A 27,701-nucleotide genomic window follows, 5' to 3' on the forward strand; every position below is an offset into this window, starting at 1 on the left:
GGAAAAACAGCCCTGTGTTCAGCTTTGTGGTGATTCATTGTCCAGCTCATACAAGAAGGTTTTCAATAGTTGATTTAGCTCAAGAAGCAGGGGAATTTTCTCAGCCATAACAGTTCACTTCAACCTTCAGTTTATCAGAAGGTAACTAAAGCTATCAGATAGATAGCAGTAATATTTCCCCCTGAGATGTACTGGAGTAGAAATTTAACTGCATGTGTTGAATGCAGTGTTGGGGAGTAGTGAATCATACATGTGATTAAACCTGGAAGGCAGGTGTCTGACTGATAGACACTGCATACAAAACCAAAACTGACATTCCTTATACATTCCCATGACTAGTGGGTTATTCCTTTTTTATGGCCTATGAACAAGCGGGCACTGTGCACTTTGGCATATTTTTGTATTATTTCATACTCTATGTACATTATCAGTTATAAATAATCAACAGAGTAGTTTGAACTACTTTTCCAAGCCGCTTTAGTAAACTAACATAGATTTCTAACTGGGGTACCTTTGCTATAGTTCAACTTTTTCCACTCTGAGGTCATTTGTAGCTGCCGATGCTGTGCTTAAAGGAGTATCAATTGCATAACATGGAAATTCTCAGGAAAAGTACATCAAATTTGTAAAAAAAAAAATTTAAAAAAAAGTACTTAAGTAAATGTACTTAGTTACATTCCACCACTGCCGGACCTCCGTTTCCCCCCTGTAAATGATGATGAAGCACGCAAGTGCTTATTACAGGTTCTAACTTGGAATTAAAACCATCCAGCAGAATTATAAGGATATCCAGGTGGAAGTATAAACATCCTGGCACCGTCTAAAACAAACAAAGCATTCCTCTGCTCTGTTTTGCATCAATCATACAGCAGGCGTTTGCCAAATTCAATTTAGGACTTTATTGCTCCACAAAGGCGATCTCAGGATGGCAGTAATAATTCAAGAATTAAAAAACAGGAACATTAGGGCTTTTATTTTTTTTTATTGAGAATGAGAGCACAACCTTCAATTATAATCCCAGCTCAGTGTTTATCAGCATAAATAAATAAAAGTAAAAAATAAATAGGCTATTAAATACAGTATAAAACAACAGGCAAAAAGGAAGGAGTTTGCTTTTTGTTGAAGGAACTCTCAAAAGGTTTGGAAAGGCAGCAAAGGTAGGAGACATCGTTTTGGAAAGTGATGAGCTTAGAAAAATAATCAGTTTGGTGATATAGTGAAATCATACAAAATGTACAAAATGTAATTGCAACCAGTAAACCAGAGTAATAACAAAAAACAAAAACAAAAAAAAAATCCCTTTTCCAAAGTTGGATCTATCAGCTACAATAGTATCATGGATACATTTGAAAAACACAGTAAAAATTCAAGTAAAGGAAGGTGTACATCAGTAACACAATGATTTGCAGTCATCAATTAAGAGCACTGGGGAAACTGTCCACTATACACTTCCCACTACAGTGGAGAGCTGCTTCATTAAAACACACAGAAGCAAACTCTCGCTAATGTTCCACAAACAGGCACTTTAAAATGTCTTTGAATGTCTGGAACGAGCCGGGCACTTAATTGTCAAAGCATATAGTTTCATCCGGTCAACATGTTACTCAAACCAACAGAAACATGAATGGATATTTTTATAGCTTCTACAAAACTAAACGAGACAATGAAATTGAAAACCAAACTATTATTAAGTATGAAATCATGTCAACCACAACAAGACTCATCATCATAAAATATTTTTTTTTTCCTGGGGCTTTTGCATTTTTGGCAAACTTCACCCTCTGCCTCTTCATTACCGGCACGCTAAAAACAGATTGTATTCTAATTAGTTGCATTCACACAATTTATCACTTCGATACAAGAGCGTAGGTTTTGTTTCAACATCTGGGGGGACAAATATTAAAAGGGGGGGTTTGGGGTTCACTGTCAGAAAATTTCCTGCATTCTGATGATTTTTTTTGCATCAATTTCTGATGTAAATGACATCAAAATAAAAGTCCTCCGCCACTTTCACTGGGGAGTCAAATGTGCATTCTAAATAGGGTGACGTGCCCCCTTTGTCCCCCCTGAAATCTACGCCCATGCTTCGATACATTTCATTTTTGTTCAGGATTTTGTGTGTAATTGCCCTTTTCTTGCAAGTTTGAGACAAACCAAGACAATAAGATTCTCGATCCAAGTGCTACATTAAACGTTTTAATCCCAATGTTTTGGGTAGTCTGTACACAAAGAGTACCTCACATATATGCTCTCTCTTTTTATTCATATAACATTACTTATATGATTATAGCTTAATTCCTGCAGCCAGCAGAAGGCCAGTAACAACACCAGGTCTGTCTGTGTTTATACACCTAAGCAACACCATCTCTTTAACTCTGGGCCAGCTCAAGCTCATTTCAGCCCTCTCGAAAACACTCCATCCTCATCGGTCTGACAGGAAATGGACCAAAGTGCCAATTAAAGGGAGACGCTGTGACATCAGCACCAACCACAACCTGAGCCAGGCCCCGACTCCACTGCTCCCACACTATCACACTTACTGTTCTTCCCTTGTTTGTTTGATACAACATGCAACAAGCTCAGGGTTTTGTTAAACTGAAGCCGTTCCCAGAACTGGATTGATTGTTGATTTTTATGAAGCAGGAATGCAAAATGAAGGGGATGAAAAATAAATGCATGAGCAATGAATTGTAACTGTACAAAAGGCATGGATAATAAAAATAGATATCTAAATATACAGAGTCTACTTGATACATCTATTGTTGTATATTTGCTTGTTTCCCGTGTGGATAAGATGAAGAAATCAAAAATGTACAGTAAGTCAGTCTGATTCAGTCGGCCGCAAAGGATGGCGCTGTTCTCTTGGTCCTGCCGATCCAAGGCCGTCCCTGCAGTTTTGCCCCAGCTTAGCTTGGAGTCCAAAGGGCTGCCGGCTTCAGTGCCCGAATTTAATTCCCTTCGTTGTCAGGATCACACTGCAAAGACGCTCAGGGTGCTGGTCTGGTCCTTTAAACCCAAAATGCTGTAAGCAATTCTTTTCAAATGGCCAGGAAGCCTCACCCCAATGTTCTTAATATCCCTGTGAAAGAAAGAGACATGACAGAGTGTAAGAGGAGCTGCACATGGACTTAATCTTTGGACTCATTCCAACACTTTTCATGCACATCCTTCCTGCTTCTCAGGCCTTGTAGTAATCACTGACTCATCCAACGTACTGAAATGCCAGCCTCGACTCCATTCACTTCTAGCGCTGTCGCTGAACCAGTAGAGCAAGGTGGGGTGTGTTCCAAGTTAGTAATCTGCCGAGGTTTCAATTTATCTTCGACATTAAAGGATAATAACTGAGGGTTTCGCTCTTCACAGGCACATGATGCAAACCTGCAAAAGCTCTGAAACACAGCAGCCCAAAGTCAAAGCCTTAATTACAGCCTTAATTACTTAACGAGGATTCTCCCTGTTGACCATGAATCACTTGTCTGGCAAGCAGAGGGTGGGTCGTAAATAACTGCTGGTTTTCCAAGAGTGCTACCAGATGCCCTGCGATGGAAACATGGGGCCATGAAATCACACCATTCTGTATGACAAATACTTCAAAAGGGTTTGTCGTCTGCTTTACAGTCTGCCCATCTTCCCAAATCACAACCTTTACGAACTGAGATATGTATAACTTGGCAGACGAAAAGGGGGGGGGGGGGGGGGGGGGGTGTCCTACTAGCTGGTCATGCAGTTAGGAAAAGCTCTGGCCCTCATTATTGCCCCCAAACAACCTCATATAATGTGCTTCACTAGGCCTTTTTTTTTTCCAAAAGGCTGAGTCCATTCCATTAAATTGCACCCTTAGTGCTCCTACACATCTGAGAAGATCCAATTTCCTTGAAGTACCCTGTGATAAGTTCATGGGGGACATTCTGAGCGCACCTCTTCAATCTTTCTAGAAGTACAAATGTACCGACTACGGGGCTTCAAATCTCATCCATCTATTTCAGTTCCTTAATCTCCCCTAGCTGCCCCTGCTCCACAGGCTATTCTCTCCTCTTCCTCCCCTCCTTTAATGTCGAAGAAGCCACAAAAGGCCTTTGCCCTTAACAGGCAAAACTGGTGGTTTTTCGGGGCTCTAGCAAAAGTGCTGCCCAGGGCAGCTTGTGTGTGTTTGTGAGGGGGGTGCAGGCAGGGATGAGAGAAAGAATGGAGAGAGGAAAGAAGAATAAGGACTGTAGCAACCACAAGCCACCACCACCAGCCTACCACAAATGAGTCCGCTCCTTCTCCCTCTCTCCATTACTTTTTCCATCTAAAACATTTCTCAACTTGTAACTGAGGTTGGAGATTATATTGTGCGCAAACTATTCAGCTGGCTGTTAAAAAGCAACAATTTTAGGAAAACAAATACATAAAATGCGAGGGGGGGAAGTTCATAATAGAATTCCTCTTGGGAGGAAAAAACATCTTTGTGCAACATGTTGGTTATAGCTCGTGGCATAATGTGACAACAAAATGTCCCTCTTCTCTGCCAAAAACATACTTAACAAGGAAATAAAATAAATACATCAAAACTTGTTATGTGGTGCCACCAAATCTGAAATCATGCCCCACTTACTCATTCTTCATCTGCAGGACCTGCTCCATGGTGACCACCCCAGCGCAGGTGAAGTTCTCACTGTACTGACTCATCTTGATGGATTCCAGCCACTCAGACACCGACCTGAAGGGGGAACCGTCCGAGCCGCTGGTGCTGGGAAGGCGGATGGATATGCTGCAAGCAAAGAAAAGTAGACCCAAATGATAATAATCAACAGGCTTTCCCACAACAAAGGCGTATGACTGAGGACTGTAATTACTGTGCAGGAAACCAGTTGGTGATAAAAACCAGTCGGAGCAGTCAGGGCGAGAGCCGATTAAGATATGAGCGCGACAGCCTTTTGTCCTTTCTCACCGTTTCTGGCTTTAATGCTCCCTCACAAAAGGGAAAATAATGCATTCATGCACACAATCACATACAATAGAGCCGTAAGAGCAGTTAGTAATTCCCTGCCAGGAGTGTACACACGTTTCTTTCATTAGCCTGGCAGGCAAGGTGTCGGTATGTCCTTTTAATGCTTTAAGTAGAACATCTTAAAGCTATTCCCTTTCTCCCCCAAAGTACTCTAAATACCCAGACCATTTTTAACCTGACGTAAATGGAGAGCTGCGGCTTTTAAGTGTTCTGAAGCAGTCTCAAGACTGCTGAGACAAGTCCAAGTCAAGTTTCAAGACCAGGGTGTGGAAGAGACAATACCAGATTACCACAATGTCCCTGGTTTGTGTTCAGCCTGCATGCCATACCCCTCTCTCTAACCCCTTGTTTCTTGTCCTTATCTTTACTATCACATGCCTAAAAAAATATTTTTTTTTTTAAAGAAAAAATGTCCTGTCTAAGTTGTTGAAAGTGTATTTACATAGCTTTAGTTTAACAGAAGTCTTTCTAAAGCTGAGAAAGGTTCTGCTTCTAAGGGAGACCACATGACACTGGGTGCTTATTATCAGGGTTTTATGCCACTTAAAGAAGTATTTCACTGCTGGAAAGATGGTCTTTTCACATTACTGAGCTGTCTTTGCAGTAGAAAGACACAAATACTTTTGACATTGGTGCTACATGAGCAGAGAAAACAGAGAAGAAAAGGCTGTGGCTTTTGCTCAAGACTACCAGAGTGCACTACTCTGCACCAGTGGGGTGACATAATGCGAGTTTGGTTGTTTTTCTACAGGAAACAATGTGGAGGCCAGTTGGTAACAAGCAATCTCGAATTACAGTAAAACAGTGAGCTAAAATATGTTCTGAAAACTTTTTAAGGTGAAAAATAGGCAACACGGTAACAGAATCTTGGGTCATATTTGATCAGCACTGCCTGATTTTGGTCTGAGTTTAAGACAGAAAAAGAGAGGGGTGGATATCTCTCTCAATCCGCTTAAAATACTCCTTGTGTTCCTGGTGGCATGCATATGAAAATGTGCAAGTACAATCTGTACTTTAAGCAACAACCCTAGAGCCGGCGAGAGATGAGCAGGGAGATCTGGCTGCTGGTAAGATGCAGGGAAGTCTACCACAGTACATTTACATATACACATGCTCCCACAATGTTATTATACAAAGCTGGTTGCAAATAAGCAAAGTATCCCTCTAAGTAGATACTAGAACTATCCAGAAGGGAAACTAAAAGTTAGCGGAAGTGAGAGTAGGAATTTAATTTCATATAAGAAGTGTTGCAAATGTTCTGCTTACAGGGTTGTTTCTAGGAATTTGTTGCTGATAGTGGCAGCTACTGAAGGGTCAGCACTGGAAAAATATTCATTCAGGCTATTAGTCTGGTGTGTAAATAAATCTTACCGTGGGTCAAAGTCTGCGATGGTCTTCAGGGAGTCTGGGCTCCGCAGCAGCTTGTCCAGCAGGTTGACGATGTCTCCGAAGCGCGGCCTCTTGGAGCGATCCTGGAGCCAGCACTGCAGCATCAGCTGGTAAACGGCTGAGGGACAGTCCATTGGCGCTGGCAGCCTAAAAGCCTCATTGATGGCCTTCATCACCTGCAAGAAGTTTTTAAGGTGACTGATTAGATCTTCTCTCACTTCTCTCAACATAAGAGAAAAGTGCAACCTGTAAACACTGAAACATACCTCATGGTTACTCATGTCCCAGTAAGGCCTCTCGCCAAAGGCCATGACCTCCCACATGACAATGCCAAAACTCCACACATCACTGGCTGAGGTGAACTTCCTGTATGCTATTGCCTCAGGAGCTGTCCAGCGAATGGGGATCTTACCTCCCTGTCCAGGAAAAAAAGCCTCAAGTTAGTAAGCCCTGCCCTTAGACACATTGTACGACGTGACTGAGGTGAATCTTTTTTGCTAACAGGAAGTCCCATATCTACTTACACTTGTGGTATACGTCCCCTCGGGATCATCCTCCAGCACCCTGGACAGGCCGAAGTCTGACACTTTACATTCCAGGTTGTTGTTGACGAGGATGTTGCGGGCAGCGAGATCGCGGTGGACGTAGCTCATGTCAGAGAGGTACTTCATGCCTGCTGCGATGCCACGCAGCATGCCTACCAGCTGGAAGGAGGGAAACTCACCATCGTGGTCCTGATGGGAGAAAGCAAACACAGGTTCATGTTAGGGTTGTGACCAAGACAAAAAGAAAGTACAGACTGTATCCTTCTACTTCAAAGTGTGGATCATGCATAGACTACAAACTCCAACCCAGTAGGTGGTGGTATGCGCCTTTTAAAGGTGGTTTACGATCTGCCAATTAACACAAAAAAAGCATCTTACTAACCAAGACTGCAGCTGCAACAACACTATTTAGGCAGAGCAGCTGATGACTGACTTTTTCACAGAGGGATTTAAGAGTGTGTGTCAAACTGTTTACCTGCCACTGTGGCTGGTCAAATCAAATCAAATTTGCCTAAAGCTGGCCAGTGGCAGGTGTTAAATTCCAACCCTGAGTACAGTACTACAGTAAATGATAAAACAGGCATCATGGCCCAGAAGTTATCCAATATTGTTCAGTTATCCAATATTGTGTATGCTCATTTTGGCAATAGTCATAGTAGAGACATTTCCACTGGCAAAAATGGTATGTGGTGGACTTACCTTAAGGTACCTGTCCAGTGCTCCATTCTCCATGTATTCAGTCACAATCATGGCATGTTTGACTGCACACACAGAAAAAAAAAAGAACAGAACACATCATGTTCCCGCACTGGCCCAAGCAGGTGAAAAAAATGTAAGAAAAAAAACAAAAAGAAAAAAAAATACGTCATATAACTCACAGAAATCCTTACATTTGGTGACCACTCCTTCCAAGCGAATGATGTTTTGGTGGGAGAACTGGCCCATGATGGAGGCCTCGCTTAGAAAATCCTGCCTCTGCTTTTCTGTGTAACCTGGCTTCAGTGTCTTGATAGCCACTGCCACGTCTTTCCTCCCCGGGACCTTCAAAATGCCACGATACACCTCACCGAACTCCCCTGCAGGAAAACAACATCAACGGGATGATTGATTTAGGAGAGAGATATCAGGTTAATGTGCGTTTGATGTGTCATCTCGGATTTCACGCTGCAGGGGTTGCTGTGCAATAGAGTTGAAATAAGGAAGTCTCTGCGGCTGTTTTGCCTGAGGCACTTTCACAGAGGTGTGTTCTGGCTGGGTGTTGAGAAAGAGACGACTATATGTTGTATAATTGGTGGCTGGCCTGTGGTGTAGAAGCATGGGAATCAGCTGTCACGTGAGGAGAAAAGGTGGGGGGCACGGTCGTGGGAACTTGGGAGGGGGTGTATGTTCAAAAAAGAGTATTGGTTCAAAGGGTAAAGGTGATCGCACTTGAATAAACCTATAACGAATGAAATATCTGGGTAGGGCCGGTCCCGGAAGGTGCTCTGATATCCTTCCAAAATACTGTTTCTGCAACACTTTCTTTGTGTAATTGTTCATGTCAACTCGAGCCAAAACACATAGATCCCACAGCCAAGAGTTGCCTCACAACAAAATGTCTCAACTTGTTGTGTGAGAACGCAGCCAGATAGATGTTAATCTCACTAAAGTAACCACTGTCAGTCAGCCTGCTAAGCTGTGGAAAATGCACAATATAAACAACGAATTTGGGGATTGGAAAAATCTTTCAACATCTCCGAGTTAAGCCCCACAGCAGATTGTCTCAACAGGGATGTCACTCACCAGCTCCAATGACTTTCTGTTTGGTTATGTGGCTGGGGTGGATTTCAGTGGCAAACTTCAGGACTGCTATGTTGGGGTCCTCGTATGTATGTGGATCCACGTAGGTCTTCAGAGGCTTTAATTGCTCTGTGAGGGAAATAAAACAAACAAGAAATCTTTGTATGTTAATTAATTCATGATATAAATCGAATAAAGTGAGATAACGAGATGAGAGAGATTTTTTTGTCTACCTGAGCTGGCGAAGTAGGTGTCCTCTGGTCCTTGCCTGGTGTGGGAGTTTCTTTTCCTGGATGAAAAGATAAAACCCATCTGCAAATTAATATCCCACTTTCAAAGAACAAATGGACATTTGTCTTTATATCATTTGCCTGCGTTAATATCAATAGCACATAGCAACCTTTGTGAGCATTTTTCAAGACGTTCTAAGGCTTTCAAAAGGATTCCGACACTGGTGCAATTCGTCCATTCATACAGAGGCGGCCCTTTGATAAAGGCTGACGATAGACTGTGTTTGCCGAGCCGATTTAAAGACTGAAAGACAGACAAGCAGGCGGGAGGGAGGTGGACAGAAGGGCTACAGTCTGCTACAGTACAGGCCCAGGTCACCTTTACAAAGTGCCTGCGGTCTGGCACAGAAAGAACTAAGCGCCTCTTATCACCAACAATGTACCACCCCGGACCAATTTCCTTTCAAAGGCCTCAACACTCACTGGAATATAACCATTGAGCAATGACAAGGCGCATTCAACGTAAATTCTTCCCCAGTGAGTGCTGGGACACAGATCCAGATAAAGAGAAAGAGAAAGTTGGCTAAAGGAAGACAGAAAGAGAGAGGTGAGGAGAGAGTGAATGCAAAGGCCATTTGGAGGCCCCACAAAGGAGAGGCAGAAGAATGAGAGAGGAAGCCAGTGAAGGAGGGTGCATTCTGACTGATTAACAGGACAGAAAGACTGAGAGAGCAGCAGAGGGGGGTGGTTACTGACCGTCTGCGTAGGAACAGGACCACGGCCACTATGAACAACATGGCCGCGCCTCCGACTGCTGCGCCGAAGATGACTGCCGTGTTGTTTTGAGTAAGGCGTCCTGGAAAAGTAAAGAAAACTTAGATGCACATCAGAAAAATCCCACTCTTGAACAAAGCTCATGAAACTTTCTTCATGGTGGTTCACTTCTGTACCTTCAGATGAGGTCTCAAATTGTTCCTCCATGCTGGAGCCTCCAGGGCTGCCATCGCTGCCAAGGGCCTGCACCCTGAAGAGGTAAGCCGTGCCTGGGGTCAAATCGTTGATATGCACAAAATTCTTCTCCAGTATGAGCACGATGTAGGTAGTCACATCCAGGTTATCATCCTGTAGAAAGGAGGTCAATATCAAATATCTTAGGAGCAGCTTTAAACTTGCCCTGTGGTAAATGTTCTGTAATTTCAACACATAGCAGTACATAAACAAGAGTGACGCACCTTCTTGCGGTAGGTAAGTTCATAGCGGATGGGCCGGGATTGGATCCGTGGTCTGGGGGATACATCCCAGGAAAGGGACAAGCTGGTGGAGGTCCTCTCAACCAGTCGCATCGTGGTAATCTTGGGGGGCTCTGAAGACAGAGGGTGGAGAATACGTCATCTTTGGGATTTGAAAACCTCATAAAGCACCAAAAATTCTGCTGCGCTCTCCACTGATTGCCTGACAGTTCATTAGCAAGAACCACACAACAGTATGATTTCTTTAAGGTAAGCTAAGTTAACTAGTTCATTTTATCTCACTCCTGCAGCCCACTTCGACTGGCAGAGCTGTCACTGCCTCACAGATAGCATCTGTCATTACTGCAGCACAGATAGTATCACTCCACTGCCTCATATCAGCAACACTCACCTGTGTAGTGCAGCGATGTAGTCAGAGTGTTGGTGGATGGTGGTCTAAAAACCTGCGGTGTCGCCTGACTGGCAAACATCGACACGCCGCTGTGTGCCTCCACATTGAAGGTGTAGTTGAGGTGAGCATCCAACTCACTCACTGAAACCTTGGTGTCGGTCAGCCCCGTGCTGGCCGGCTCGTAGCGGATTTTCTCTCCACAGGGCTGGCACACACTGCCCTCGCATCGCTGGCATTCAACGCTGTAGGTGATGTCAGTTCGACCTCCAGTGTCTTCAGGCGGGCTCCAGGAGAGGAGGAGTTTTCCTGCGGAGAGCTGGGTGGTGGTGGCCACAAGGTCTCGTGGGGCAGAGGGAGGGCCTGGTAAACACAGATTGGTATAGGATATGGGATGTTAGCAGGGAAGAAGAGAACCATGGGAAGCAAAATGTGGGGGATTTCCTTCTGACATGACAGTAATATTAGAAGGTCTAAAATTCAGGATTATGATTATCTATTTAAACCACATAGTTAAGTGTGCAGAGGAAGTGCAACAAGCAAAGAATATCTAATCCCTGCACATCATGTAGGGTTAAAACCACAGACTGTAAAAAATAATGGACATAGCCACCGTGACATCACCCATTGGTTTGTGGACTCTGGTTTTGAAGCCTTCAGTTTGGCATTTTGGCCATCACCATCTTAGATTTTTGGAACCAGAAGTGACCACATTTGGACGAGAGAGTGAAACTAACCCTAATGCTAGCTGCTAGCTTGGTTAGCATGGTGCATTTACAGTCTATAGCTAACTGTATTAATTATAATGCTAATTTTCACTAGCTAAAAATGAGCTTAAAATAAAATGTCCATCCCAGAAAAACTGAATATTCGCCACCTAAGAGGGTCTTACAGAAGATCCAAATTTTAGACAACCATAACAATTACTTTTTGAGGACTGAAAACACACTGAAATACAACAGCTATGGCTGAATCTGGGGTTATGCCATGGATACGATACACAACCAACATTGTTGCCATAGTAGCAATTGCACTGTCCTGTTGGCCTGTGGCCATGCCCTTAATTATGGCGAATTTTTTAGCCTCAATTTAAACCACCCGTACAGTTGTCATAAACAGGGAAATTAGCTGTAGAGATCAAAACAATTTTTTTTTACCAGGCTGTTAACACGTTTATTTATGCTATAAATTTAAGGCATTCTTGGGGTCTGTGGGTATTGACTCACTTTTGGAGCCAGCCTCAGTGAGCAGTTTTTGGCACTTCTGTGTTGGCTTCATTTTCAGCCCCAGAGGTTGCTGCTTGGTTATTTTGTAGCTCATAGGCAGCAAATATGTCCAACGTTCTTATTGCAAGGTTTTCATGAGAGACCAAAGCAACTCATTACCTGAGCAGGGTCCAGTAGGGGGGTCAGTTGGGGCCCGGTAGAAGCCATCCACACAGGGACAAAGAAGAGCACCAGAGTCCAACCTCTGGGTGTTGGCAGGACACTGCTCACACTTGTCACTGGATGCTGCAGCTTTGAAGAAGCCAGGCTGACATTCTGCAAACACAAAAACACATTTGCATCAACAGGTGAATGAGGACAATAGTGACTTCAGGCAAAATCCTATACAAGACAGCGCATAGCCAGTTCCTCCAGATCATTCAAGCCTCTTTGAACGATCAGAAATGCTGTGAACTTTTCTCCTTGCGTGTAGCACAACAAGGTTGAGTGGACACGTTGTTATGTTAAGGCGAAAGGTCAGATTTGACTGAGATACGTGAGGGAAAACAGGACTCTGCGCAGTGTCGACTCTACTCATTAAAACACTGTCCATTCCAGCTAAGACGTTGTTCACATGAACCCAACCCTGCAACAGAAACATAGACTCCCTGCCTAGCCGGCACTCCTTCTCTTTACTGTTTAAACCACCAACCCCCCTCTGAAGCTGCTTTCCTACTGTCTCTCTCTCTCAACAAACACAACCAGTCATCCCACATTCCACGACAGCAAGTCAGTCTTCAATGCTGTGAATTAAAGGCAACAAAAATCAGGAAAGCGCCAAGAAATAGAAGCTAAGTAGTCAAAAGCACAGCATCCGTTTCTGCTCAACTGTCCATTATGTATTTTTTTTCTTTCAGAGAACCACATGCAGACTTTTGAAACTGTATCGCCTGTATAAGATGACACCTAATTTCACACGTCTGACTCGGAATAAAGCAATCCAGGTAGAGGATCCAGCTGTGCGTAGCAGTGGTGAAATATGAACTTAATACGGTGTGAAATTTTGGAGAGAGCGCGCCATAAAGGAGAGTGAAAATGAGACGGCCCCCCTTTGACTCTGCAAGAGCATTCCGACGACTGCTGCTCATGTCCTCACACCATCACACATTCATCCACACACACACACACACACACACTAACACACACATGTGTGCACAACACACATGCACCCACACCCATTTGTATGCACAAAATACACATACATGTATGCAAAGCACACCCGTGGACACATGGGTAAATCTGACATCAGAAGAGGGATTATGTCCACTGCCTGTCACCTGTTCATGTCCCTCTGCTAAGTCAATTCAGCCACACACACACACACACACACACACACACACACACACACATACATACATTTATACATGCACACACACATTTCCTTCCTTCCTTGCAAGACGTTTGCCCGGAGCGTTTAAATAGCTCATGACAGATGTCATGAGATGTTGACAATGCAAATGAGAGCCTAGATGTGGGCCAAAGGACAACATAAGAAGAAAGATGCAAGAGAGAAAAGAAAACAGACAGAAATGAAGACAAGTATGACAACAGAGAGACAATGTAGAAAGAGGACCGAATGAAGCATGCGTGAGAGACTGAGGCTCATGCCAGTGACCGAGGCACACACACAGTTTCGATGTCAGATTCCAACAGAGACGAATTGAAAAGCAGAACCAAGGACAAAGACGATATCAGATTCACTCAGAGATACTGTCTCTGTCTATGGCTGCTTTACTCTGCGGTTCACTTGAATGAAGTTCATTTGGAAGCTTCAAGTGACCACACACAAGACGGAAAGCGCACGGCTCCCGCTCCATTTAAGTCATATCAAGGGGATTTACTCTATTGACCACTAGTTTCGCTTCGACTCCATTCAGCGTTTTCTATCATTGCGGTTCACCGAGTTGCGGCCGAGCTGCTGTGAAGAGGTGTGTATTAACTGAAGAGCATGACAACAATGGTGGAGGGAAACATACTCAGCACGAGAAGAATCTGTAAGTTTGTCCAATAGCCTCGCATGTTACTCAATACTCCCCTCAAGACAGTATCTCCTCTCTGTCTTGGCCAGCTGTTTCACTAACAGCCGCTGCTACTCATTAACGCGAACCAGGCAAGGTCGGGGCAAGGCAGGAGAGAGGTGCTATGAGGAACAGAAGGTTCAAGAAAGAAAGAGAGGAATACTGTATCCTGCTGAGGACTGAAGAAAGGAGAGGAGAAAGAAAAGAGACAGGCCAGGGCGAACTCTTCCATTGAGAAGAGGGAACAGCTGCTGCCTCAAACCCCGATTCATACCCCTTCCTCTCCTCCTCGTAATCCCCAAATTCCTTCCTCCCCTCCTTTCTCTCCTCCCAGTCCTCACTAAAAAGGCTCCCAGCTAACCCATTAACATTGCTATTCACCACTGACCAGCAGGCAAGGAGAATGCCATGCCATTCAAGTGCTGAAAGAAAAAACATACACACACACAAGCATTGCAGATGGGAATAGCCGAAATGCCACATGGCAACTGAATAGAGGAGGACTAGCCTCTTTTTGGCGCTACAGTGCAAGCTGCAATGCATCGTGGTCAGGTCTGCGGAGATGATGGCCTTACACTGCGAGCCGCCTCTATAATCAAGTTGCATTCCAGTGCACACCACCCAACAGGAGGCCTGTAGCAGAGCGCCTTCACTGCAGCTTCAGTTTTTAGGGGCAGTTCTCCATTATGAAGGTGAATGAGTTTGTGTTTCTTCAATATATGAGTCACAAAGACAGTAAATGAGACTAGATGACGCTCTGCTGAGGTATTTAACAAGAAGATTCCTCGACAAAAGAGCAAAGTCCGGTAAGAGGAAACTTCTTGGTTCCACAGAGAAGGTGGAGGGGGGGCTATGAATTGTTGCTGGACACAACAGGAAGCAGGAAGTATGAGGCTGATGCAGCCTTCCTTCCTAAAGCAGCCAATCAAAGCATGGAAACACAGGGGAGCGTGACCAAATGAAGAACCTGTGCAGAGAGTACCATAGACCTGAGACAGAATAATAACCAAAAAGGAAGCCAAAATGTGTTGACCCGACATGAACGTGGGCACTAAACCCGAGGAGGGGGGGGCTCCTAGGTTGAGCGCTTTCCCTCTCATAAACAAAAGTCTCTCAGCCTCCTCTGACTTGAAACATCTGACAAACTTAGACCAGCCATTTCTTTCCTCCCTTTTGCTAGTGAGCAAGGACTGTTTGTCATTTGAGAGGCCCCATGCGCCTTGAGTGGCTCTGTGTTTGTTTATGGAGAGCGAGTGCAGGGGCCTGTTACATACTGGGAGCCCGAGTGGCTCTGGAGTGGGAGCCCCCAAGAGCCCCCCTCCCAGTTTTGTCGGCAGAAGTTAAGATGGATGAGATGGTGACAGTGATGAATGCATGGTTGGATAGATGGATGAATGGGTAACATGGTGGCTTGACAACAGCAATCGCCCTCAGGACTGGAGGAGTAAGTGGTAGGGGGCCCCCACAATCGAGTCCGGCGCTGGGCTTTTAAAAGGCAGAAAGGTCATGTCTGCCTAAGGGTAGTTGTGAGTTAAACTGCGCATGGCTTACAGGGAGTCAGTGGCCAAGTAAAACAAACACATGTTCGCAGTGAGGAGGAGGAGGAGGTGGAGGAGGGAGAAAGAGTTTCAGCAGCAGCCAGTGGCTTGCCTCATGAGGAGGGAGGTTAAATACAGCAGTATGGCCAGCGAACAAAAAAACAACTTGGAAAAACAAATCCATAAGAAATAAATACAATGTCTAAATCTTTATCAGAGCAGCCCCCAAAAATATATATCTGGAGGCAAGCGAGTCCACGCTTTGTGTGTTCCCTCATTCTGCTTCACCTCTCCTCCCCAGCCCCCCTCCATTTTCATTCCAGAGTTGGTCAGACCCGTAATTGCAATATGTCATGTCATTTTGTTTGTATGCAGGGTGACAACATGTCATTAGCATTTTGGGGGAGTCGGGTTGTGTTGGAACAATGGGGGTCTGTGATGGGGGAGGTGAGCCGGTAACATGAACCAGGGGTCACTGAGGTAGAGGAGGGGAGGGGGAGCATGGGGCAGTAAAGGTGTAGGGCTGATGGAAGTGTGTGCATGTGTGTGGGGGGGTGGCATTAGTCAAAAGGATTAGCTGACCAATGGAGCAGCTGTAAGGGCATTACATCTGTTTTACAATTGCACTCAGGCTTTCATCTGGGGTTGTTAACAAACACAATAAATTCCCTGATCCCCTTTCTCCTCTCACTCCCTCTGTCCACTCAGGCTCACCGACAGGAGGTGGGAGATACAGGGGCTGAAAAGTGGAGTCAAGGAGGCACAAAACATACTCAACATGGTCTAAAGTAAAGTAGATACTCAGAGGAAACCAATCTTGGCTGACATGAAAGTCACAGATAGCTTCCAGAAGCCTCAGTTGGATCGCAGTAATGCTGAACTGAACACGTTTCTCCACGCTGCTGAAAATCCAGACAGCCAGGTGGCAAACACAACACCACTTTACTACACCAGCCAACAGGTCACACACTGGATGCCGACAGCCGTCTGCTTCCTGGTTAGGGGAAGGGGCCAAAATGGGACCAAATGCACCAATAAACAAAATGACTTATCAGGCAGGACAACAAAATAGAAAGTGGCTGAGCGAGGCCGCTCAGTGTGGAGCGACAATGGAAAGCCCTGAGCCAACGGGTCGGGGAGTCACCCAGGGATTAGGTGACCTCCGGTTTCCGCTGCGGGCTCGTCCTGTTAGCAGTAAAGGGTGGGTGGGTGGTGTGTTGTGTTGAGGGGGGGGGGGGGATGACTGACTGACTGACATGGGGGAAGGAAAGTGCTGACCTCACACACCAGCAGTACAATACAATGTGCTTCACATTGCTCTGGACTCCCCCATCACAACACACACATACATGCACACAGCCCCCAGGCTAAGGAATGTCACCAAGAGGAAATATGTCCCAACTTCCCCACCGCAACCAACACACTCACTAGAAAGCCAACAATAGCTGAGGCTCAGTTATTTGACTAATGGCAGGCATCTATAAACTCTATTAGGAGACTGAAGTTAAAACACATTTAATTGTTTAATATTGATATTTGAAGAAGCCAACACCAACTTAAAGCTGCACTTAGCATTGTTTTTTTTTAATATTTGCATTAGATCAAATAACTATGTGTAGAAATGGCCCACTGTATATTAGAGATTTCCCTCAGCTGTGTGGAACCGTTAGCTTCTTTTCATGAACTGTGTTGGTTTTCCAGTGTGCAAACTAATTTCTCATCAGCAACATTTGGGCCCTAACACACCAAGCCAATGGTCAGCCGTCGGTCAGTGTTGGGCTATCAGTAAGCGTCTGTTGCTCTAGTTTTTGTGGTGTGTCCCGCATCATTGGCACTAGTTTGCCTTTGTTGCCTGATTTTCGGCCAATTCAGCATTGAAATGAATCGACGTCAGAGCCGCCGGAGCCCGTCAGTGAATGATATCACTCCAATTGGCAGTTCAGCTCAGTGCAGAAGAGAAACGAAATTGAGGAAAATAAACAACTGGCTAAATAGGGCGTGAGATCGAAACAAACTTGTTATACTGAGTACGATTTTTTTATTACCAGTTTCCCTTTTTGACTGACGGATACAGACTCCTGCCAACTGCTGCTATGGCGTTATCTCCTCTTATGCAGGTGCAAAACATATGTGCTTGTTGGCTGTAGTCTTTCTGTTGTGTTCAAGTGGTGCTGTGAAATTTTGTACTAAGACTAAGATTGTCCGTCTTAGCAGCATCAAACATCACATTTTTTTTATCCAATATTCTTGCTATGTGCAAGCAAGAAAACTTTCTGTTGGTTCACACTAACAGTCTTCACTATAAATGTTGCACTTAGTGAGTAATGTAGCCTATCTAAAGATGACATATCTGTTCTAACAGTTGATACCGAGTGTGATTGACGCACTCTGACACCTCAAAAGCTCAACCATCACACTGATGACACTTAAACCACAACAGTGCGATTTGCTCTAATCCGCATTAAAGAGTCATAGGGGCCACCAGATCTCCTCTTTGCTACATTTCCTGTCATCTAGTTTGCAATAATTGGCAGTATTCTGTTCACTCCAAACGTGGCCCAACAAGACGGTGCATGACACCACTTGAAAGTGCCTTCAGAGTCCCCCCATTATCTAACCAACTCCCTCAACTTCAGCCCGCTAGGCAGACGTTACCTTGGCAAGAGATCTGAGGAATCCACACGGCTTTCGAGAGCAGGGGAAGAAAAAGAGAGGTTATATCCAGCCCGTGCATCTAAATGAGCAGAGTTGACCGATAAGTCGGTGACTTACGACTTTTCTTTTTTTCTTCCTGAGACTGGCTAAAGGGATAAAAAGCCAAGGGATTTCGGCAGAGCAGAAAATTTAAATGTTGGCATTATCCTGCAGTGGTGTATGTGAAATCCCCCATAAGCCAGCTAAATAAAATCCCCGAGATCCTTAGGTGTGGTGCTCTGTTCACGTCTCTGTATACTCCATCAGATAAGCTGAACTTGCACAAGACTCTGGTCTTAAAAGGTTTTGGGTGATTATGACGAACCGGTTGGCTCCAGGTACGAGCAGATTTAAAGGCTATTGGACATGAAACACTTGATCTAGCTTTCTGTAGGATGTATTTCCAAGTGAACAATCAGTCCAAATCTTAAACTCCATCATAAAGTTCATCAACAAAAAAGCTGACAGCTAAAGTTTACATTTCACCTCCACTAAATGTTTATGCCTTAACCACTATGTGGAGAGGCCCAGTTGTTTTTGTTCCCTGTCCACTAAAAACTCTCCGATTGGCAGCATTGTTCAAATTTAGCCTCTATTTATCTTTACGAGTCAGTCGTGGAGAAATGTATTTACCAGTGAGAAAGCAGAGAGCCGTACACAGTCTAAATAGTTCCATCAAGGCCGTGTGAAACGGGATGTTTAAACTCTATTGGTGTCATATTCATGACCTGCACAGCAGCCAAAAACAACAGTCGCTCTGTGATTTCACGGACAACAAGAACACAACACACGAATGTAAAACTTTTTGTTTGTCAGTTTGTTTTACTTGGGACAGCTCGAGCAACAGTGTCCGTCTGAGTAAATTGCATTAATGGCTGTAAAATTGTGACAGGAATTGTATGTTGAGATAAGAAAGTATCAAATAAATAGAAGACGAGAGGCGGAAAATTGAGGCTAAAATAGAAAGGCTCTTCAGGGACAGGCAGGATGTGGGGAGAGAGGTAGAGGATGGCAAAGGAGATTGCACAAAGGCAAAAAAGCACGCAGAACCAGTAGTTACTTCACTTAAAAAGCACAAACACACCCAAGTCAATTACTACCCATACAAATCACTCACCACAGCGCACAGTCACACAACTACAACTTAGTCACCAACTGTTTGTTACATCAGCTGAGGATGAGTTTGGAGACACGGATGGAGAGGAAAGGAGGGGGAGAGAGTAAATGGTTTACTGGAACCTTTCTGGCGAGAGGAATAATAACTTTACTGGAACTCAGTGGACAGTTGTTCCGCCGAGATGCCATTTTTCACCAAGACACCAAAACTGCTCTCAGCAGTCCAAATATGTCACACTGTGTCTCCCTTTTTATATACGGCCTTATGGAAACCCTGATGCAGGATTAAGCCTTATTAGCTGAGGCTTTAGTGCAGCTGATGAGGTGTGGACCTGGACGGTTAAACACAATCCTGAGGACCAGCCAGGGCAGCTCGTGGTCCTTTGTGGGGTGACACACGGTATGCAGTTCTATTGTGCCAGGGAGGATTATGGGTAAGGAAGGGCGTGATAGGCAACGGAGGAAAACTGTGTCAGTGTCAACAGTGAGTCACAAGTGGAAACCCACAGCGCTGCTGTCCATTTAAAAGCCAACCACTTAATTGGGAAAAAGTTAAGTTTTTTTTCCAGAATTAAAAAAAGACTGTTTATTTTCTCGCTAAGGAAATTAAAGGCACGGCATCTTGATCTAAAACAGGTGCCACATGAAATGAATTATCCAGCTGCTCCCACCATATTATTTTATTGTTATTTACTGAATATAACTTTACAGAAAATGGCTTCATACATTTACTCAAGCACTGCGCTTATGTACAGTTTTAAGGTACTTGTAGTTTGTATTTTATGCTGCTATGTGATCCTACTGTACATTTCAGTTAATATTTTTAATAATATAGTTACTACTCAGATTAAGGTTTTTCAGACAAATTCATTCCTATTTTTTTATGTTGCATTTTTATGTTGCATTGGAATATAAATTACCAGTAAGCTTCTTAAATGTGGACTGATGTGGACTTTTGGGTTGCTGGTAGAATAAAACATGGCATTTGAAGATGCCATCTTGGCTTCTGGGAAATTGCACAGGACATGTTTCATAATTTTCTGACATTTTATTGACAAAACAATAAATCGATTAATCGAGATGATAATAGGCAGATTAATCCATCATTCAAATAATTATCATTTATACAAAATTATGTAATCAACCAGCTACAACATTAAGATGTAGCTTAAATGTTAATTCTTCAGTAATAATAATCAAATAATTTCAGAAAAAAAATACAATTATAATGCTCCCATTGGAGTTTTCCTGTATAATGAGTAGTTTTACTTTTAATACTTTAAGTGTAAATATTTATTCACTTCTGTACACTAAAGTAAAATTATGAATGTGATACTTTAACTAGTACTGATTTTTTTGTTAGGTAAAGATTTGAGTGCTTCTTTAACCAGAGAGTTTCTTTAAATTATTGTTGCATTTCATTAGAATATTTAAAAAATAAGAGCGATAATATGTTTTAGTGCTGCACAAGATGGTACAACAGTAGGAGAGGGTGCAGAAGAAGAAAAGCAAAAATAGAGTTTACACAAGACAGTCATTGATTTAAGGGAAAACACAGAGACGTCTTCATCAGGCCTTCATCGGTATTGTGTGGACTGACCATAAATCCTGGGAGCAACTTTCGCTGTGCTTACTCTATTTCTGATTCATTTATAATTGATGCTCATGTATTTTGAGAGCCAAAATAATTCTCTTTTATAGAAGTCTGTAATGCGTTCATAAATAAACACAAGCCCGTTTTGTGCCTCGTTGCTGCTGACTGATATGATTTATAACCAGTTCATAAAAGCTTTTACATTTGCTGCTCTAAACACTGTGGTAGGTTTGTGCAGCACAGGAAGTGATGCGTTTTATCTTTAGAGTTTGTTTGTCCAAAAGACGGACTCTGTATTTAACATGAGCAATGACGGCCACTGAGAGAGGAGCGCCACACACCACCTACAGAAACCTCAAAGGGAGTTTAAAAGAAAAAAGATCCTAGAAACACAGTTTGACGGACGAGTGATCTCTGAGCCAAAAACACCACAGCAGTGAGCGCTGACGAGGAGACAGAGACACAAACCAGATAAAGTCACAGACTGCTACTTTAACAGGTCCTACGGGGCCAAGGAGTCATAAAACGGAGGGAACACATCACTGAACATGGAAACTTTCAAACCAAAGTAAGAAAAAACACCACAATTGAAGTTTTGTGGTTTCTCCCCGAACAGCACGCAGTACAGGAAAGAAGTGGGGAGAATGATTAACTGCGTGTCTGTATGAGATTCCACTTAAGCCCTTCGAACCATTCATCTTGGCCCCGCACTGGAACCCTGTGATTCATTTCCACCTTCATCCACAACTGCCCTCATGCTTCTCCGACCTCTCATTTGACTTCATCTCGGTAGTTTTTTTTGTGGGGTTTTCTTTGTTTAGTCATTTTTATGTGAGGGCTTGACCTGGAGCTGCTCTTCCTCCCCCTGGGAATTCCACAGGTCTGGAGTAATGTTGGGAGGCTCCTCCTCAGCAAACTGATCAGGAATGTACCAACCAAGGGGGAGAGGAGGCGGAGGTGGAGGTGGGCTCCTCCGGCCTCACGGGGGGAAACACAGCGCTTCATTGTTCTCCTACCTTTGCATTCCATTCCTCACCTCTCTCTGTTTTAAAATCACACCCCTCTGCTAAACACAACCTCTCTGTCGCTTTTGTATGACTTTTCCTTCACTCCTTCCTGCCTTTCCTCCTACGCCTCCTCCCTAATCATCTTACCTGGCACTTTCCCGCAGCTCAAAATGATGTACTGACAGAAAACTTCAACGCTTTTATCAGTCTGATGCCAATGGGAGGAAAACTAAGTGGGAAAGCAAATCTATTGTAAACAGGCCTCATGTGGATTTACAACTTCAGTCCAAGGTGTGTGTTCCAGAGTGTAATTAAGGGTATTCATACCTGTGTGTGTGTGTGTGTGTGTGTGTGTGTGTGTGTGTGTGTGTGTGTGTGTGTGTGTTTCTAGTTATGTATGTGTGTATGTACAAATGAGAGCTCCAGAAGTGGAGGAGGTGGAGTACTGCTGGGAGTATTTAGGTGCTCTGTCATGGAACAGATCTCAACAGGCCCTTGCATGCCAGTCTGTGTTGTATGTTCACATACAGTCACACAATATACCCCAAAGCTGAGGCTCAGTAAATTCATGAAAACAGAGGGGGAAAAGGGGGGAGATGGATGCAAAGACTAGGAGGGCCCCTGTTTTCTGTGATGCTTGACATGAACAAAGTCAGCAAGGCTCAGAAGCTTCCTCCTGCCTCCGCCTTCCTGCCCCCCCCCCCAGCCACCGGCCTTGAAGATGCTAATCCATCACAGTACAGTAGCCTTCCGGCTTCTTTGATCACCCTCTGTCACTCTGACAGCCCGTCCCACAACAATAAAATCCTTCTTTGCGGGGCTAAAACCACAACAGCACCATAGCTACAGAGTCAAAGGACGGAGTTATGGCTGGACCATGTAGCACACCCACGTCAAGATAAGAGAACAGATGATAATGAGAGGGCAGGAAATCACCTGATCCAACAAGCTGTAAGTTATGAACTATGAGAAAGGTGAAGCGTTTGAGCATGACTTGAACATTCATTAAACAACCTTTTAGACATGTGGTTTCAAAGATCAAAATAAAACATAGATTTGAAGTTGGATAGATTTGAAGATAGATAGATAGATAGATAGATAGATAGATAGATAGATAGATAGATAGATAGATAGATAGATTCAGATTAAAAACTTATCTCACTGCCCAATTTGAGCCTTGATGACACACGGGGTGAATCATTTTATAGCACAAGCAAATTATCCAAGTTCGTAGAAACATTTCCATAGAACTGCACATCTCAGCTGAAACTCAAAAGCACATTTCCAAATTTTATCTGTATCGGCTCAAGGTCAGGGATGATGCTGGGACATGTACCAGTAGGCCTGAGCATTCCTTCCATTGCAGAGGAGCAACGTTAGCCAGGGGGAGAATTCCACTGAACAATGATAATAACACCTATGATAAATATCCGCAGTCTGCCATACAGGCTTGTTTTATAACCTACGGCAATTAAAATAAAAAGTAAATGGTGACTAATGCTGAGTGGTCGTTTTAAAAAAGACAATTCGTGGGAACTGCATTTAGGTGTACACCCAGACAGGGTGAAGTACCTGGGGGCAGAAAGACCTTTCCGAATACCAAAGGTTCATTAGCACGCCCTTACCTTGACACGAATCGTTGACTTCTTCATAACCTGGTTTGCACTGGCACTGTCCAACAGGTACCACCCACTCCCCATCCACAGTGCAGTAGATGCGAGGCAGCTCCTCGCTGACGGCGTTTTCCACGCACTCCCCGCTCACTTCCCTCAGCGCCTGGTTCTCACCACCTCCGGCCACAGTCTCAGGGAACGATGCAAGGCTCTGCACTGTGGCTGGGCATGTTTTGTAGTAGACCCTGGTGGAGAGGAGAGCAACGCAGGCTCCGATGTCTTGAAAAGCCAAGTAGAAGCCTTTTCGAGACAGGTTCTCCACCACTCGCGTCTCAGTGTTGATGCGCAGGTCATTTTTGCTGGTGATCTCATCAGGCGCTATGGTGGCCACTTTCCTAAACTGGCCCTTGCGGAAAGTAGTGCCCACGTCTGCGTCTGATTCAGATGTGTAGAGGTTGAAGGTTTCCTTGCAGGTCAGCGAGGTGGCATCAAAAGAGTTGCAATCTCGCACGATGAACTGCAGTTCAACAAAAACCCGGGAAGCTGATGGACGCCGCTGAATGAAGGTGGTGCGCAGCCAGTTGTCCTGCTCACGTTCCCCAACATTGCAGACGGAATACGTATAGAACTGAGAGCCATTCAGGGACTTCTGGGTGACCTCCCACTGAAACAGAACCACACAAAACAACAAGGTTAGAGGTACAAACACGGACCCCTGGGGAGCCCCTGCACATGCTGGGCTGAACCAAGGCTATGAGGCAGGCAAAAATAAAAAGGGCAAAATAGCACTTCACATTCAACCACTGTAATCTGAACCTGGGTACAAAAACAGAATGAACCCATGGCTCTACACATTGCTAATTACCCCCCCGAATATTTTAACTATCCTTTAAAACCATAACACATTTCTGCAACATGGAGAACTCCACTTTACGAGCCTTTACAGCATAACAATAGAGAAAACCTCAAAGAATTTGTGTGAGAATGCATTTCTGGCATTGCAAAAATACTAAATTATTTCCACTTCAGTCTTTCACATGCTGTCACTACTGTTGGCACCTTCCCCAAACAGCGTTGCATCTCGCATACTAAATGCTGCCACAGATATTTTTGAAAAAAGTGACAGCGTGTTTTAACGTAACCTTGGCTCTTGAGGAACAACTGGCCCCCACAGGGGCAGAGCCTGTGGTTTGCTCTCTGCATGTAGCCACTGTGCTATTAATTAAAGGAATGTGCTTTGTTGGCTGAGTGTGTGGCTTCGCGTATAAACTTGATGTTCAACAGCAGATCCAACACCTCCATTAAACAGCTGGTGAACATTTTTTATAAGGGGCCTTTAAAACTTGAAATAATAATTATCATAAGTGATGGCAGTTACATGAGAAAGTGTGCACAACCCAAAACGTTTCTAACAAACCTCAAGAAAATATAACACCTGATGCTTATTAATGCAAAAGAAGTGAAACTTGGATGTCAAAGTCATTATTCAAGTGCTGAAACCACCCTCAGAAGTTGGGTGAACCACTGTGAACAGCACGCCTGCACATGCCTTTGAGTCATCAGCACATGAAATGAGACTATTTAGAGTGAATTTGCATGAGCTTGACTGGTCAATTACTTTGAAACCGCAATATAGAAGAAGGCACACATGCCTCCTGTACACTGGCACAGAGATAACCACAGCATTTGGGCGCAGTAATACAGCGATTATCTCGATGCATCTCTAAACGTAGGCATTTTACCATGGTTTCAGGGAAAGGTAGCGCTGACTGATTGGCTCCATTTAAAACCCCTCCCCCTCTAAAAAGAGGTACCACATGCTGCAAACTTTAAAAGTTAATTGCTCTCTAACATACAATTCTGGAGCTGAAGCCTTGAAACCGCAAGAAGCCACAAGTATTCCCAGTTCAGAGCTAGCAGCTATTCTGTCTGCCTAAGCTTTGGTGCAGCCCAGACATGCTCTGCAGGCAGCTCTTGATAGGATCCTACAACTCCTTCTCATATCCATACCGGAGCAGCCATTAGGCTCAAACTGCCAGATTTTATAGCAGCCTGACATGTATACACACAAGGCCCACCGAACGGCTAACCACACAAGTCAAATGGTCAAATATTTTTGCACCGGAGGCTCTCAGTTTGACTGGGCCCTTCATGTGCATTTTCTCCATGCAGATTTATCCTAAGGCAAATTCCAAGCGGAAACGTGGGAGCTGGAGGAGCTGGAGGAGAAGCTGGAGCGATACTCACCCCAGGCTTGTCTCCCTGATCTAAGGGCCATGTCAGCCAGCCCAGTTCACCTCCTGTTGCCCTCATGTCCAAAAGCACCTCTGTGAGAGACACAAGGAAACTGTCAGTACATGAGAATAAACCTTTGAACACATCACAAGAAATCATCTGACTTATATTTCTTTAAAAAAAAATAAAAAAGAGATATTTACAATATTGAAACATTTGCAGATGACAGTGATTTTAACTTTCCTGCACAATAATCGCAGACTTTAAGGGATGTAACTATCAATCTATGTTAACACACCTAACCCTTCTGTAGTTACACAATAAAGGTTGTACTTGGCAATAACTAGAAATCAGCTTTATATACTTAAAGTATATAAATGTCAGTCTAATTGGTGAGCACTGCACACACAATTTAAAAGGCTAATACAAAAAGAAAATTATTACAATATGATCCAAAGTTTTTCTAAAATAAATTGCATACTCTCCAGAATTCACCTGCTGTGTTACAAAGATTGAGAGCTGCACACATGCAGGCTTCACCCTCAACTGATTATTACTAATTTAATATGCAACTTCAACGATAAACATGTTTATAACATTTAAGTCTTTCCATAAAATACAGCTTTGAGAGACCATAAGACTGTCACGGGATTAAGAAAGTGTGTTTCCTGGTTTTAAAGTTTCTTTAAGGAGGATCCCCGCATGGCACGCGCGCCACACTTCCATAAACTTTTAAAAGGTTTAGCCTAATTGACTTTTGGCAAATTGTTTTAAAATAAAAAGTCACTCACCTTCTTTAGTCTGTAAAGTAATTAATATGCCGTTAATGAGTACATATGAAAATAATAAAGGTCTGACTCCGGCAGAGAAATCCATTTGGCAAACTTTTCCTTCCTCTCTCTTTCTCTCTCCGCTCCTGGGCTTGGCTGGGACTGAGAGGTGAGCGCTACTCTCTGCAGCTCATTCACAAACGGGCCAGCACGTCACAGACTCCGCCCGCCTGCTGGAATGTGTGTGTGTGTGTGTGTGTGTGTGTGTGTGTGTGTGTGTGTGTGTGTGTGTGTGTGTGTTGGGTGTGGGTGTGCGTGTGCGTGGGGTGGAGGGGGGCCAGCGGCGCATGAGAAACTTTTGCAACTTTCACGGACTGTCGGAACTTTCGGAATTTGTCGCACATTGGGAAAAGTTGAAACTTCAGCCTGATGCATGTTTTGTGAGCAATTTTCTAATACAGCAAGTATCTTCGTGTCTAATATGAGTCAGCAACAAACTGTTCAACATGTTGCAATCCTCAAAGTGAAATAACAACTGCAGGATCAAGATAATATAATTAAAACAATATGGTGACTAAGTGTCCTGTAAAGCAGTGGTTCCCAACTGATGGGTCGCAGTCCAAAAGTGGATTGCAGGTCCATTCTAAATGGACTGCAAGTGACTCACAATCGTGTCAAGTTTCTAAAAAACACACATTATTTTTATGTGCAATGAATTTCCAGCACAGAGCTTTTATTTTGAAGTGCTCTTTTCTGCTTGAGTGACTAACAGACAGCTACTGGACAGAGACAGCAACTAGCTCAATGGCATGGCCACAGGCAAGTATGGTGCTGACCGTATTAAACTGTGGGACCTCAAACTAATGACTCAGGAGAAAACTGGACCCCGCAGCTGGACTAGTTGGAAACCACTGCTGTGAATCATCAGCTACTTACAGTGATCGCTGCTTTAAATCTAAAATTCTGCTCATTTTTCATGTCCTTTGTTTCTTATTGTATTGATAGAAACAATAAAGTACCATGTGGGTCACGCTATGTAAAAAGTGCTTCTCTTATTGGTGCCTATGGTACAGCACATCCATGGAGGCCTAAGAAATTGAAATGCATTAAAATAGCATTTGGTAACTTTTATAAGAAATTACTTTTCGTCGTATTTGCTGAAACTGTCACTACATCCTGACAGCAGTACAACAGACAGATAGTCTGAGAAAAAACATAATTTTGCTAGAATCTACCTAGTCTGGGGCCGTTAGTGGCCGTTTTGGTAAGGAAACAGA

At 43.8% G+C, this 27,701-nt stretch overlaps 1 protein-coding gene across 2 annotated transcripts; it reads right to left on the bottom strand.

The window, feature by feature from the left end:
* Positions 1-962: 962 nt before the first annotated feature.
* On the bottom strand, positions 963-26,582 carry epha2b (eph receptor A2 b). 2 transcript variants are annotated; one of them, XM_050065033.1, is made up of 17 exons: positions 26,446-26,582; positions 25,667-25,746; positions 23,432-24,083; positions 11,960-12,115; positions 10,578-10,937; positions 10,169-10,299; positions 9,887-10,058; positions 9,693-9,792; positions 8,940-8,995; positions 8,710-8,835; positions 7,818-8,003; positions 7,627-7,688; positions 6,907-7,116; positions 6,649-6,798; positions 6,365-6,558; positions 4,598-4,753; positions 963-3,079 (listed from the first exon to the last, which is right to left on the bottom strand). In XM_050065033.1, exons 1-17 carry the CDS (start codon positions 26,528-26,530, stop codon positions 2,971-2,973), a joined length of 2,985 nt encoding a protein of 994 aa, XP_049920990.1. In that variant the 5' UTR covers positions 26,531-26,582; the 3' UTR covers positions 963-2,970. The 2 variants fall into 2 exon arrangements, with proteins under 2 accessions (XP_049920990.1, XP_049920988.1); XM_050065031.1 differs by having other exon boundaries at positions 7,806-8,003.
* Between the last annotated feature and the right edge of the window lie 1,119 nt (positions 26,583-27,701).

This window comes from Epinephelus moara, chromosome 16 (genome assembly GCF_006386435.1).
Source record: "Epinephelus moara isolate mb chromosome 16, YSFRI_EMoa_1.0, whole genome shotgun sequence".
Classification (NCBI taxonomy): Eukaryota; Metazoa; Chordata; class Actinopteri; order Perciformes; family Serranidae; genus Epinephelus; species Epinephelus moara.